At 35.2% G+C, this 13093-nt stretch overlaps 1 protein-coding gene across 8 annotated transcripts in view; it reads left to right on the forward strand.

Moving 5' to 3' along the window:
* Positions 1–13093, forward strand: part of CHPT1 (choline phosphotransferase 1) — a 56232-nt gene that overhangs the window by 12241 nt on the left and 30898 nt on the right. For all 8 annotated transcript variants that reach the window (XM_024256586.3, XM_063712235.1, XM_063712233.1 and 5 more), the window contains exons 2-6: positions 3512–3659; positions 3927–4068; positions 6150–6234; positions 9515–9646; positions 12574–12732. In XM_024256586.3, the coding sequence (XP_024112354.1) occupies positions 3512–3659; positions 3927–4068; positions 6150–6234; positions 9515–9646; positions 12574–12732 (666 nt within the window). The remainder of the gene's footprint in view (positions 1–3511; positions 3660–3926; positions 4069–6149; positions 6235–9514; positions 9647–12573; positions 12733–13093) is intronic.

Consider the following 13093-nt stretch of genomic DNA (forward strand, 5'->3'; position numbering starts at 1 on the left):
AAGCACTTTTAAACCGGTGAACAGTCTTCATTTCCCTTTTCTAAATGAAGAGTGGGATATAATTTGGGGCAGAGTCACCACCAGTTGTGGTGTAAGGGTTAATCAAATTTATTTCAGTATGAATTTCTGTTAATACCTGACCATGAGACCTGCCTGTAGCTGGTTTCTCAGATCAGAGGTCAGAATTAAGCTTTCAATATTGACTTTTAGAATTCTCCTTGAGAAGATCCAGATTTTCAGTATAAAGAGTTACATAGAGAAATGGAAGATCCCTCTGACATTTTGTCATTACAGAAATTTTAATAACTTCAACATCCAATTTTACATATGTTTGACAAGTAACTTTGCTTTCCTTTAATCATCAAAATTAAAAACAATTTCTCATAGTAGAAAAAATGGGTAAGAATTTGCTAGTTTGATATGGTCAACTAATTTTTGATAAGGGCCCCAAGAGGACACAATGGGGAAAGGATAGTCTCTTCAATAAATAATGCTGGGAAAATGATTTCCATAGGCCAAAAGAATGAAATTGGACCTTATGTTACACCGTATACAAAAATAAACTCAAAATGGATAAAATACCTAAGTATAAGAACAAAAACTGTAAAACTATACCCAAAGGAAATGAAATCATCACCTTAAAAAGATATTTGCACTCCCATGATCATTGTAGCATTATTCACAATAGCCAAAATACAGAAACAGCCTAAGTGTCTGTTAACATATGCATGGATAAAGAAACTGTAGTATACACAATGGCATATTACTGAGCCCTAAAGAACAAAATCTTGCCATTTACCACAACATGGATGAGCCTGGGAGACATTATGCTAAGTGAAATAAGCCAGACACAGAAAGAGAAATATGGTATGATCTTGATCTGTCTTATACACAGAATCTGAAAAAAAAAATTCAGAGATACAGAATGAAACTGGTTATCAGGAGCAGAGGGGCATAAAGGGGAGGAAATGGGAAGAGGCAGGTCAAAGGATACAACATTACAGCTTTGGAAGATGATTAGGTCTAGAGATCTGATGTACAACCTGAGGGGTATAGGTTAAAAAAATTGAACTGTAAAATGAATAGATTTTAGCTGCTCTTGCCACAAAAACAAAAAAATGGGTAACTATGTGAGATGATGGATACGTTAATTTGCTTCAGTTTAGTACCGTTTCCATCTATCTGCATATCCCATAACATCATGTTGTATACATAATAAAATTTATCTCTACAAAAGAATTTACTAGTTTGAAAAGAATTTACTCGGTTAACAGAATTGTTCTCTGCAAGACACTTTGGGGTTCTTTCAAAAGATTCTGGGTGGGATGTGTTGTTTTTCATTTTTGTACTGTCATGATGACTGCTCAGTTTTCTGTTTGCCCTTTCTTAAATTGTTTCACAGTTTCCAAGATAAACTTTTAAGAACATGCTCGTTGGAACTGAATATGATATTTTATTTATTTTATTTTTTGAGACAGGGTCTCGCTCTGTCACCCAGGCTGGAGTACAGTGGCACTCACTGCTCACTGCAGCCTCGACTTCCCCAGGCTTGGGTGATCCTCCCATCTCAGCCTCCTGAGTAGCTGGGACTACAAGTGTACGCCACCGCACCAGGCTAATTTTTATATCTTTTGTAGAGATGGGGTTCACCATGTTGCCCAGGCTGGTCTTGAACCCCTGGGCTTAAGCAATCTGCCCACCTTGGCCTCCCAAAGTGCTAGGATTATAGGTGTGAGCCACCGAAACTGGCCTGTGATTTTCTGCTTACTACTAGTTTTCATTGATTTAATTATGATGTGCCTTGATGGGTTTTTAAAAAATATTTATTCTGTTTGGGGTTTGTTGAGCTTCTTGGACATGTGGGTTTATAGATTTCATCAACTTTGGACATTTTTCATCATTTATTTCTTCTTATATTTTTCATGCCCCATCCGCTCTTTTCTCTTTCTAAGACTCCAGTTACGTATGTGCTAGACTGCTTTCTGTTGTCCCACCACTCACTGATGCACAGTTCAATTATTTTTAGTCGTTTTTCTTTCGTCATTTTGGATAGTTTCCATTGGTACATGCTTATTGATCTTTTCTTCTGTGGTGTCTAATATGCTGTTAATCTCACCCAGTTTATTTTACAATTCAAATATTGTAATTTTCATTTCTAAAGGTTTCACTTGAATCTTTTCTTCCATTTCTGTTTATAATTTTCCTGTTATCGTCTACTTTCTTGAACATGTGGAACATATTTATAATAACAATTTTGATGTCCTCATCTGCTAATTCTATTACTTCTGTTCATATTGATTCTGATTGTATTCTGATTATATGGATTTTACTCCTAGTTGTCAATTATATTCTCCTGCTTCTTTGCATGACTGGTAATTTTTTACCAAATGCCAAACCTTGTGAATTTTACCTTTGGGATACTAGATTTTTTCCCTAAGATGTACTTTGTGATGGCTGTAGTTAAGTTGCCAGGAATTACTTGGATACTTTTGAGGCTGGATTTTAAGTTTTGTTAGGGCTGTCCAGAGAAGCCTTCGGTCTAGGATTAATTTATGCCTGCTGGTAAGGCAGTACACTTCTGAGAACTTTACCGAATGCCCCAAGTATTAATGAGGCTTTCTGCTTTGCCTGGCGGGAACATGAATGTCCCAGCTATGTATGAGCTTTGAGAATTGTCTGAGCTTCAACATTGCAGTGCTTCTCTCCCTGGCCTTTGTTAGTTTCATCTCATTCAGGCACAGGTGAGTTCTCAGCCGAAGATACCCTTCCGTAAGACGTCCACAACTTACGCTCCTCTCTCTGTGCAGCTCTGTCCTCTCAGGCACTCTGCCTCACAAATCCTAATTGCCTTGACCTTCCTGAACTTTGTGTTTCTCTTAAACACAGCATGATCGCTGGACTCCGTTCTGGTCATGGGACCTGCAATGTGGCCTGGAAACTGACTCTGGGAAGTTAGCTGGAGCAGTTGCAAGGCTCATCTCATTTGTTTCCCTTCTGTGAGGGATCACAAGCCTGCACTGCCTGTAATGTTTGAAAACTGTTTTTTTGTTTTTTGTTTTTTTTAAAATATATTTTATTGCCTTTCTAGTTATATAAGGTGGGAGAGTAAATCTAGTCCCTGATACTCCATTGTGAATGGAAGCAGAGGTTGGCAGTTGGCCCCTAAGGTCTTTTTTCACAGCAAAAATTTAACTGAGTAATTTCAAATCTGTGGCATAATGCATAGTATTCTATTAAAAGAGCCATGGATGTAAGAATCAAGATCAGGGTCCTGATCCTTACTCAGTTGTTTAACTTTGTGTTTCTCACATTGTGGACTTCTGTGACCCTCTACCTGGATGACTTAAAGCAGTTAATTTGATTTCTCAATTTAATTCTCATCTGTAGAATGAGGGTTAGAAACGTTCTTTATAACACACGGGGTGCTGCGAAGTGTGAAGCCTTAGGATGAGCTATTTTCAAAAAGCTTATTATCACTTAACAATCTTTATTTTATTTACATTTTTTATAGGCACCATACTGGACATACCTTTTATGTGCACTGGGACTTTTTATTTACCAATCACTGGATGCCATTGATGGGAAACAAGCCAGAAGAACAAACTCTTGTTCTCCTTTAGGGGAGCTCTTTGACCATGGTTGTGACTCTCTTTCCACAGGTAAATTAGTGGAGTTTTTTTTTTAATGATACCTTAAAAATAAAACGAACAGAGCTGTTTGAATGGTCAGTTTTTTGGATGGATATGCATTTGGGAGCAAATGTATGGAGATGTTTAAAAAGTACGTCAAGAATTCATTTTGATAAGTGTACTTTATTTTAATGCCATGATTATTTCCTTAGAGCTCTGTATTTCTAAACAGCATAGGGCAATTATTTCATAAATTATGTTTAATTCTTAATGATTCTTAAACTTTGTTTCTTTCAGTATTTATGGCAGTGGGAGCTTCAATTGCCGCTCGCTTAGGAACTCATCCTGACTGGTTTTTTTTCTGCTCTTTTATTGGGATGTTTGTGTTTTATTGCGCTCATTGGCAGACTTATGTTTCAGGCGTGTTGAGATTTGGAAAGTAAGTATGCTTTTTAAGTTGTACATTAAAAAATATAATTGAATTCATTTGCACAATCTGTTATGTCATTCATCGATAATAAGGAGAACAAATCTTCAATCAGTAGTTTGAATTAATTCGTCAGAGTACTCATAAATGCTACACCTTAAGTCTTTTAGGTATTCTGCATGTTATAAATAGTTACATTATTTGATAATAATTTTATTTTTCTTCTCCTCTTCTCCAACTTAATCATTAGCCCAAGTTTACAATAGAGAGGATTAAAAGAAAACTAAGGGACCTGAATAATATAGAAAAGGGATATGCAGTACTTAAATAAGCATTTGATTCGTATAATAAAATAATGCAGTATGGAGTCTGAGGTCCTTTTTTGGTCGAATCTTCGTGTGCCCAGAAAGGGGACCCGCCTTGACAACAGTCACCAGCATCAGGTAATTGTGAGACTCTCAACTGTGGTAGGCAATTGGTGAGATAATGTAAAAGCACCTTGTAAATGCTAGTGCGAAACATTAGATAGTATTATCTGCCTCTGGTGCCTCTTTCTTAGAGACCAGGAAATAGTGCACAAAGCAGGAATGCTATTCTCTGTTCCTCTTTTTCATGTAGCTCCCTCTCGGTTTGATCCTTTGAAGAACTTTGTCATTTGCTCATTTTGGCTTTGGCTTCCCATGTCTACTGATTCTTTTTAGCCCCACTTTATTGCTGAAAAGGAGAAACAGTAGCTCTGAAAAAAATCTCTAATGATAAATGATAGGAGAAGCTCAAAACTATGGATCATTTAGCAGAGGGCAGGCTTCAGGCAGTTGATTCTCAATTATGGAATGATTGTATTTACCACCTATCGAGCACTTACATGTTTCAGGCATTGTACTAAGAGCTTCACAGCCATTATCTTATTTATTCCTTACATTTATCCCGTAAGGTGGGTATTACCTCCGTCTAAAGACATTGGGGCATCCAGGCAGAGATGTAAAGTATGTAGACAGATATAAAAATCTAGAGCTCAGGAAAAAATGTAGATTGGAGATAAGGATTTAGAAGTCATTAGCATATAGATGGTAGTTTTAAATATAGACAAAATTGTTCATGGACTGTAAAATTCCAGATGGAATTCCGAAAGCATCATTTAAGATATGAATGAAGAGGCAGTCTAGGAAGGAGCGGGAGAAGAGCTCCAGCAAGGTAGGAAAATCAGGAGAGAACATGGAATAGATAAAAACACAGCAGAGCTTTTCAAGAGAGAGGGTATGATCAGCATCTTAAATATTGTAAAGAAGTTATGCAACATAATTAATGAAATGTATCCCTTAGATTTGTATCCTTTAATTGAAATTGAAAATTGAAGGTCAATTTACCTTAAACAATTTTAGTAGAATAATGGGGCCAAAAGCCAGACTACAGTGGGTTAAGCAACAAACATGAAGAGAGGAGAAAATTACAAATGTTGACTAATTTTCAGTGAGCTTATTCGTGGAGCATAGGAGAAAGAGTGACAGCTTCAGGGGAATGCAGACTAGAGGGACTGATGCTGATTGGTTAGTGGTTTTTTGAGAAATTTAAGTATATTTATTAGGGGAAAAATGTCTATGGAAACTAAAAAAACTACAGTGGCTATTAGTACCTCAATAAAGAAGACTATTGGAATTTTCCCTGCTTTTTAAGTGAAATTGACCTGGGAGTGTTTAAATTTGCCTTAAATCATATGGTTGTTTTTATTATAATTTTTCCTTATGTACACGAGTAGTGGGTAATTGTTGTGAAAAAACTTCAGACTTTACAGGAGTACATAAATTAGAAAATAAAAGTCTTTATAACATCAGTGATAACTATTAGCAATTTGATATATGGTATATATTTTTTTCCCTCTGCATATACTGTTACCTATGTGTGAGCACATGTTGTTCTGTAACCTTTTTAACTTAACAGTGTAGTCAACTGATAATTCAATAATGGAAGTAAAGGTAAAAATAAACTAAGCCTACAGAGATTTTTACATCTTTGTTATTTAATACATGATTAACCTCCATATTCAGGAATTTTATTTACAAACACCTTATCTATTCTTTGTCCTTCCTCTTTAGAGTGGATGTAACTGAAATTCAGATAGCTTTAGTGATTGTCTTTGTATTATCTGCATTTGGAGGAGCAACAATGTGGGACTATACGGTAAATCTGAATATTTAAATTTATATTTAAGTACTTTTCAAATATTTAGGAAAAAGTATTGCATTGTTAATTTTCTTCAAAAATCCTTGGCATTGTATTTAATTTATTTCTTTTTTTTAATTGATGTATTTAATATTTGTTCCATTTCTTAACATTTTTTTCTTCATTTTATAATGTGTATTATCCTATATACCTTATGGCATTTCCTCCTATGCGTGAATATATTGCCACATAGAAGAAAACAACCTCATTTCCCTAATACTAAATAAAACAAAAACAACAACAAAAAACACACATTGGAATAACTTTTTCCAGGGTGAAATAAAATAAATATTTAAAAAATAAATCCAGTAAAATATTTTACATTTAAAACTTGTCACTCAATATTAGGAAAGTAGTTAATCTGCATTTTTATAATCTACTTTGAGGTGAAGATTCCCATATTAAGGAATGTTTTTATTTTCTGCCTGCTTGGTGACCTCAGTACTTTCATAAAAGTTGGCTCTTAGGAGGCCACTGTCGTAAATTCAAGCTTTTTTGCAAAAGAAGAACATTTCTGAAGAAACAATTGTCCTGTTACCACAACCTAAGTCCACCATACTGGCTAACTGACTCACACTTTCTGCTCAGTGTTAAGAATAACAATAAGGATATCAGTAGTCAACAACTAACAGTCATTCAATACTTATGTTCCTAAACATTTACCATCAGTTTTATCTGCCCCTCAGAACAATCCTATAAAATAGATATTGTTAGTATTATGCTTTATAAATAAGTCTTAGGGTGATTAAGTAATTTGTCCAAGGACACATGAGAAGTACTGGAGCTAGGAATTAAACCGACTGATTCCAGACTGTATGTAATCACTAAGCTATATATCTAGTAAAAATAGTAAGTGATACAAAACTAAACATAGTTTTACCACATGATCAGCAGTCACACTCCTTGTTATTTAACTAAATGATTTGAAAACTTATGTCCACACAAAAACCTGTACACAAATGTTTATAGCAGCTTTATTCATAATTGCCAAAATTTGAAAGCAACTAAGATGTCCTTCATCTTAGCTGGATAATCTAATGCTAAAAAGAAATGAGCTATCAAGCCATGAAAAGAAGTTATGCAAGGAACTTATGGAGTTCCAAGAAGTTATGGAGGAACCTTAAATGTTTATTACTAAGAGAAAGAAGCCAATCTGAAAAGGCTGCATATTGTGTGATTCCAACTATATGACATTCTTTAAAAAGGCAAAATTATGGAGACAGTAAAAGGAGCAGAAGTTACCATGGGTTGGAGGAAGAAGGGATGAATAGGTGAAGCACAGAGAATTTTTAGGGCAGTAAAACTATTTTGTATGATACTAAATGGTGGCTACATGTCATTATACATTTGTCATAGCACATAGAATGTACAACACCAAGATTGAACTCTAATGTCAACTATGAACTTTGGGTGATAATGATGTGTCAATGTAGGTTCACCAGTTGTAACAAATGTACCATGCTGGTGTAGGATGTTGTTGGCAGAGGGAGGGGTGGCTATATACTTTTCCACTCAAATTTTGTTGCAAACCTAAAACCACTCTAAAAAATTAAGTCCATTAAAAACACAGTATGAGGCCAGGAGTTCAAGACCAGCCTGGGCAACTTAGCAAGACCTTGCCTCTACAAAAATTCTTTAAAATTTTAGCCGGGCATGGTGGCATGCACCTGTAGTCCCAGCTACTCAGGAGGCTGAGGCAGGAGGGTCAACTGAACCCAGGAGTTCAAGGCTGCAGTGAGCCATTATCATGCCACTGACTACACTCCTGCCTGAGTGACACAGCAAGACCTCATCTTTAAAAAAAAAAAAAGATTTCCCTGTAGCATTTAGTATTAGAATTGCCAATTATCATTTGTCAGTAGGCTCCAAAATAGACTTTGGGCGTGTTTTTAAGTAGTAGTGATAGATTCCCCAGTACATTCATATTCCCTCTCATCACGTAAGAGTAAATAGAATCAAGGATATGCTACTATAGGCCCATACAAGATAACAGAGGGATGCTATACATTTTTTGTAGTAACTGTTCAGGTTGTGTCCCTAAGAAGGTAAATGTATGGGTGGATCACCTGAGGTCAGGAGTTAAAGACCAGCCTGGCCAACATGGCAAAACCCTGTCTCTGCTAAAAATAAACAAATTAGCCAGGTGTGGTGATGGGCACCTGTAATCCCAGCTACTCGGGAGGCTGAGACAGGAGAATCACTTGAACCTGGGAGGTAGAGGTTGCAGTGAGCCAAGAATGGGTCACTGCAGTCCAGTCCTGGGCGACAGGAGACTCCATCTCAAAAAAAAAAGAGAAGGTAAATGTAGACCTAGAAGCAGTTAGACAACTCTAGTTATTAAGTCAGGTGTGGTTGTCTTAAACTTGGAATGGAATCTTAAAATTGTTTCACTCAATGTTTTGGCAGTATCGTAGGAAGAAAACATACCTGCTTATTCTTACCAACAAGAATACTTACTTTTGATTCAGGTTTTCTAAATTTAATTATTAACCTGTAGTTTCCACAAATTTTGGTACATTATTTCAGTCTATTTTCTAAACATAGTAGCCTCTAGCTTCTGGCAATTCATTGTTACTGTTTTTTAAATCCTTTGCTGCCTTTGGAAGTTTTCTTGAACAGCAGTTGACCAACAGGTAAATATATTGCTAGAGATTTAATCCTGGATATTAACTACACAGATTTTTTGCTTGCATACACATCATGATATTTGTTACATTTATGATGCAAATCATGGTGTCTCCCTTTCCTGTGATGCTACTTTTTAGAAGCTACTAAATTCAAGTGAACTATCCTTTTTCATGTTTAAGTCAGATGAAATCTTATGAGATTAAACATTTAGTCATAGTTGTATAAACAGACGAAGCTGGTTTGGTGGATTCATTTTTCACTTATGAAGAAAGCAGTTTCAAAAAAAAAGTCACTTTAGGCTGGTCCAATGGTAGTCAGTTAGTTGATTGCTCACAGTCAGTTACAGGTCAGACTCCTTGTTCTTCTCTTTTCCCCCCTCACTACTGTACTTGGCTAGTCTAAAAAAAATAATAAAAATTTAAAAACTAAAAAAAAAAGTTAAATAAAAAAAGTTTTTAAGTTATCACTTTGAATTATATTCCAGAAGTTAAGGTTTGATCACAAGAAAAAGGATAGCTTATTGTACAGGGCTTATCATTATGTTTCTTTATTATTTAATAAAAAACCAAAATTCTGTTGTCTTAATTGTTTCTTTCTTCTACCCCTAAAGATTCCTATTCTAGAAATAAAATTGAAGATCCTTCCAGTTCTTGGATTTCTAGGTGGAGTAATATTTTCCTGTTCAAATTATTTCCATGTTATCCTCCATGGTGGTGTTGGCAAGAATGGATCCACTATAGCAGTAAGGCAATAATTTCATCATTCAGTGTCAATTTTATGATAAATTTTCTTATCACCAGCTATAAAAAGATTAAAATATGCCAAAGTTCAAGAATGGGGAAGGAAACTAAGTATCTTAAAGAATTCATTTTAGGCACATAGTACAAAAGCATTTTAAAAACAGTTTAAACTGATATTTTCCTCTTTCTACAGGCTTGCTCTGCATAGGCTTTTCTGACATCTAGTTTCATTACTGCACATAATTAAGAGTTGCCATTTGTTTTCCTGCATTTTGTGCCTTGAACTAATAGCAGAGAGGAGGAAGGGTAGGGAATGTATGAGTTCCTGATTGGAAGCAGGAAAGCAGCCAAAGGTCAATGGTTTCACATATGGGGCAATTTATTACTCATCAAGTTAATTTTATTGAAATTTCGCTGAAATATATTTAAAAGAACTATTCTGATATTTCAAAAGATAAAATTTTAACTTTAATTCTTAAGTGGGTATACTTTGTGCTTGTGTTCTTTACACCTTGCTCATGCAAGTATTAAATATAATGCTTTTGTATTTTTTCATATTTGTTTTTTAAAACTTCAGTACTTTTAAGTGGGCAAGAGTTGGAATTCCTGCATACTTTTTAAACAAATATAACACCTATGTTTTTAAAAAGCCTATTGTCATCTTCAAGGTAGTTGAACAGAAGAAGACAAGTACTTATTCCAGTGATACCATCTTATACCAAAACATTGTTATAATGCCTTTTACAGGGCCGGGCACAGTGGCTCATGCCTGTAATCCTAGCAATTTGGGAGGCTGAGACAGGTGGATCACTTGAGGTCAAGAGTTCGAGACCAGCCTGGCCAACATGGTGAAACCCTGTCTCTACCAAAAATACAAAAAAATTAGCTGGGCATGGTGGCCGATGCTTTTGTAAATCCAGCTAGCTACTTGGGAGGCTGAGGCAGGACAATTGCTTGAACCAGGAGGCGGCGGTTGCAGTAAGCTGAGACGGTGCCACTGCACTCCAGCCTGGGTGACAGAGCGAGACTCTGTTTCAAAAAAAAAAGAATGCCTTTTTAGGATTGCTTTAAACTATAACATATTCACTTTAATTTCTTTTGTTGTATAGTTCAAAATTTCTATCCTTTAAATTAAAGTCATTTGGAGCAAGGTCTAATAAGATATTAAACATTAGATATAGCATTTTTAGAAAAAAAAAAGTCTCATTCTTTTAAAAGACTTGTAAGTAGACTTTCGAGACAATTTCAAAGGGATCCTCATAATTGATAAATTGTCAATATTTATGAATACACTTTATATACATAATTCAAAAGCAAAGTATACAATTCATCTAGAAATATAAGTTCTGATATATTTGGAAAAGTTGTCATTTTTTGAGGTGTTTTGTCAGTTGATCTCAGTATAGTACTGTGCTTAGGAATACATGTTGCTTGACTGTGGATGATAACATAGAACATTAGTTGGAACATTAAGTTCCATTGAAGAAAACAAAATTTAGTAATGATCATTGTCTGCTCTAAAGAATATTTTTGGCCAGGTGCGGTGGCTCACGCTTGTAATCCCAGCACTTTGGGAGGCTGAGGCGGGCAGATCATGAAGTCAGGAGTTCAAGACCAGTCTGGCCAACACAATGAAACCCCATCTCTACTAAAAATACAAAAATTAGCTGGGTGTAGTGGCGGGCACCTGTAATCCCAGCTACTCGGGAGGCTGAGGCAGGAAAATCGATTGAACCTGGGAGGCGGAGGTTGCAGTAAGGCAAGATCATGCCACTGCACTGCAGCCTGGGTGACAGAGCTAGACTCCAAGTCAAAAAAAAAAAAAAAGAATATTTTCATAAAAAAAACTGTTAGATATTTGAAGGATGACTTAAACACAAGTTAGGAAGTGGTTGGTTTCAAACTCTTAAACTGGTATTTTTCCAACTTTTTTAGGAGCAGATTTTTTTCTTGAATGAAATTTAAGAACCATAATATAAAACACTATTAGATTTTTATAATTTATTACTATACAGTGTCATGTATATAATTTTATAATATGGTATTTCTATAATTTTATAGTAAGTTCTAACTTGAAACATGTAAACTTAATAAACAAGAGTAAAGCTGTTCTTGTGAACCCATTTAAATTGGTTATAGATTTAATAACCTCAATACCAAACTTATTTCAATATTTTGTTTAGGATAAGCAGTGCCAAGAGGATACTAATTCACACAGATAAAAATGTAATGGTCTGGATTTTACAATTTTACATAAAAGAACATTTGCAGTCTGAATGCAAAAAAAAAAGGAGGTGGGGATGTTGGTGTAGAAAGAAACTAGGATAAGCTGGGTGTGGTGGCTCACGCCTGTAATCCCAGCACTTTGGGAAGCTGAGGCTGGGAGGATCGCTTGAGCCCAGGAGTTCGAGACTGGCCTGGGCAACATGGGGAAACCCTGTCTCTACTAAAAACACAAAAAATTAAAAAAAAAAAAAAAAAAAGAAAAGAAAATAGGAAAAAAGAAGGAAACCTGAATAGAACTAAACTATTCTTACTCTTCTTCTTCAGTGATGTTTTGTAGAATTGGCAGAATAAGCTTTATTTCAGTATCTCTACAAAATTATGTTAATTTGGCAGTCCACATGTGGACGGCCTTCAATGTAGTAAAAGTTGATATAGAATAAACTGCATTAATTTTTAGCCAGTTTAAAATGTGTGTGAATATCAAACTGGAATCAGACATCTGTGGCACTGTATTATATCTCTGTCACCCTCAGGTTCTGTGAAACCTTGAAAAGTATAACTCAGGTTTGTATCCTCCTGTAGGCCATACACTACATCACACTGTTCTTTAGGCCTCTCGCACAAAATAGATGGTCAGAAAATGTCTACATTGTAATAAATGCAGTGTTAAAATGTGATACTGATTTTCTGCTTTATCCCTTAGGGCACCAGTGTCTTGTCACCTGGACTCCACATAGGACTAATTATTATACTGGCAATAATGATCTATAAAAAGTCAGCAACTGATGTGTTTGAAAAGCATCCTTGTCTTTATACCCTAATGTTTGGATGTGTCTTTGCTAAAGTCTCACAAAAATTAGTGGTAAGAAATTTTTATTATTCATGATATAAATAATATACTTAGTTGTCAAACACAAAGCTGGAAATTATTTCATAAAATGTATAGGTTTTCTTTTGTAGTGTCAAAATTATAATAATTAGCTATTTGTGCTCCAAGCAAAACTGTGATAGGAGTTATGTTATATTCAGTTAAATTGTTTAGCTGTAGTTATCATTTACAACTTTCTGATATCAAGAAATTTAAACATTGGAAATTTTAATAAGCTGCCCAGTTGTGAATTTGAGAAGGTGTAGAAAAGTATTCTTATATCAAATGTGAGATTAAATGGTCTGTTTTAATACTGAATTAAAGTTATAATTAATTCTGTTGTAAAAGCTAACAC

This window comes from Pongo abelii, chromosome 10 (assembly GCF_028885655.2).
Source record: "Pongo abelii isolate AG06213 chromosome 10, NHGRI_mPonAbe1-v2.0_pri, whole genome shotgun sequence".
Classification (NCBI taxonomy): Eukaryota; Metazoa; Chordata; class Mammalia; order Primates; family Hominidae; genus Pongo; species Pongo abelii.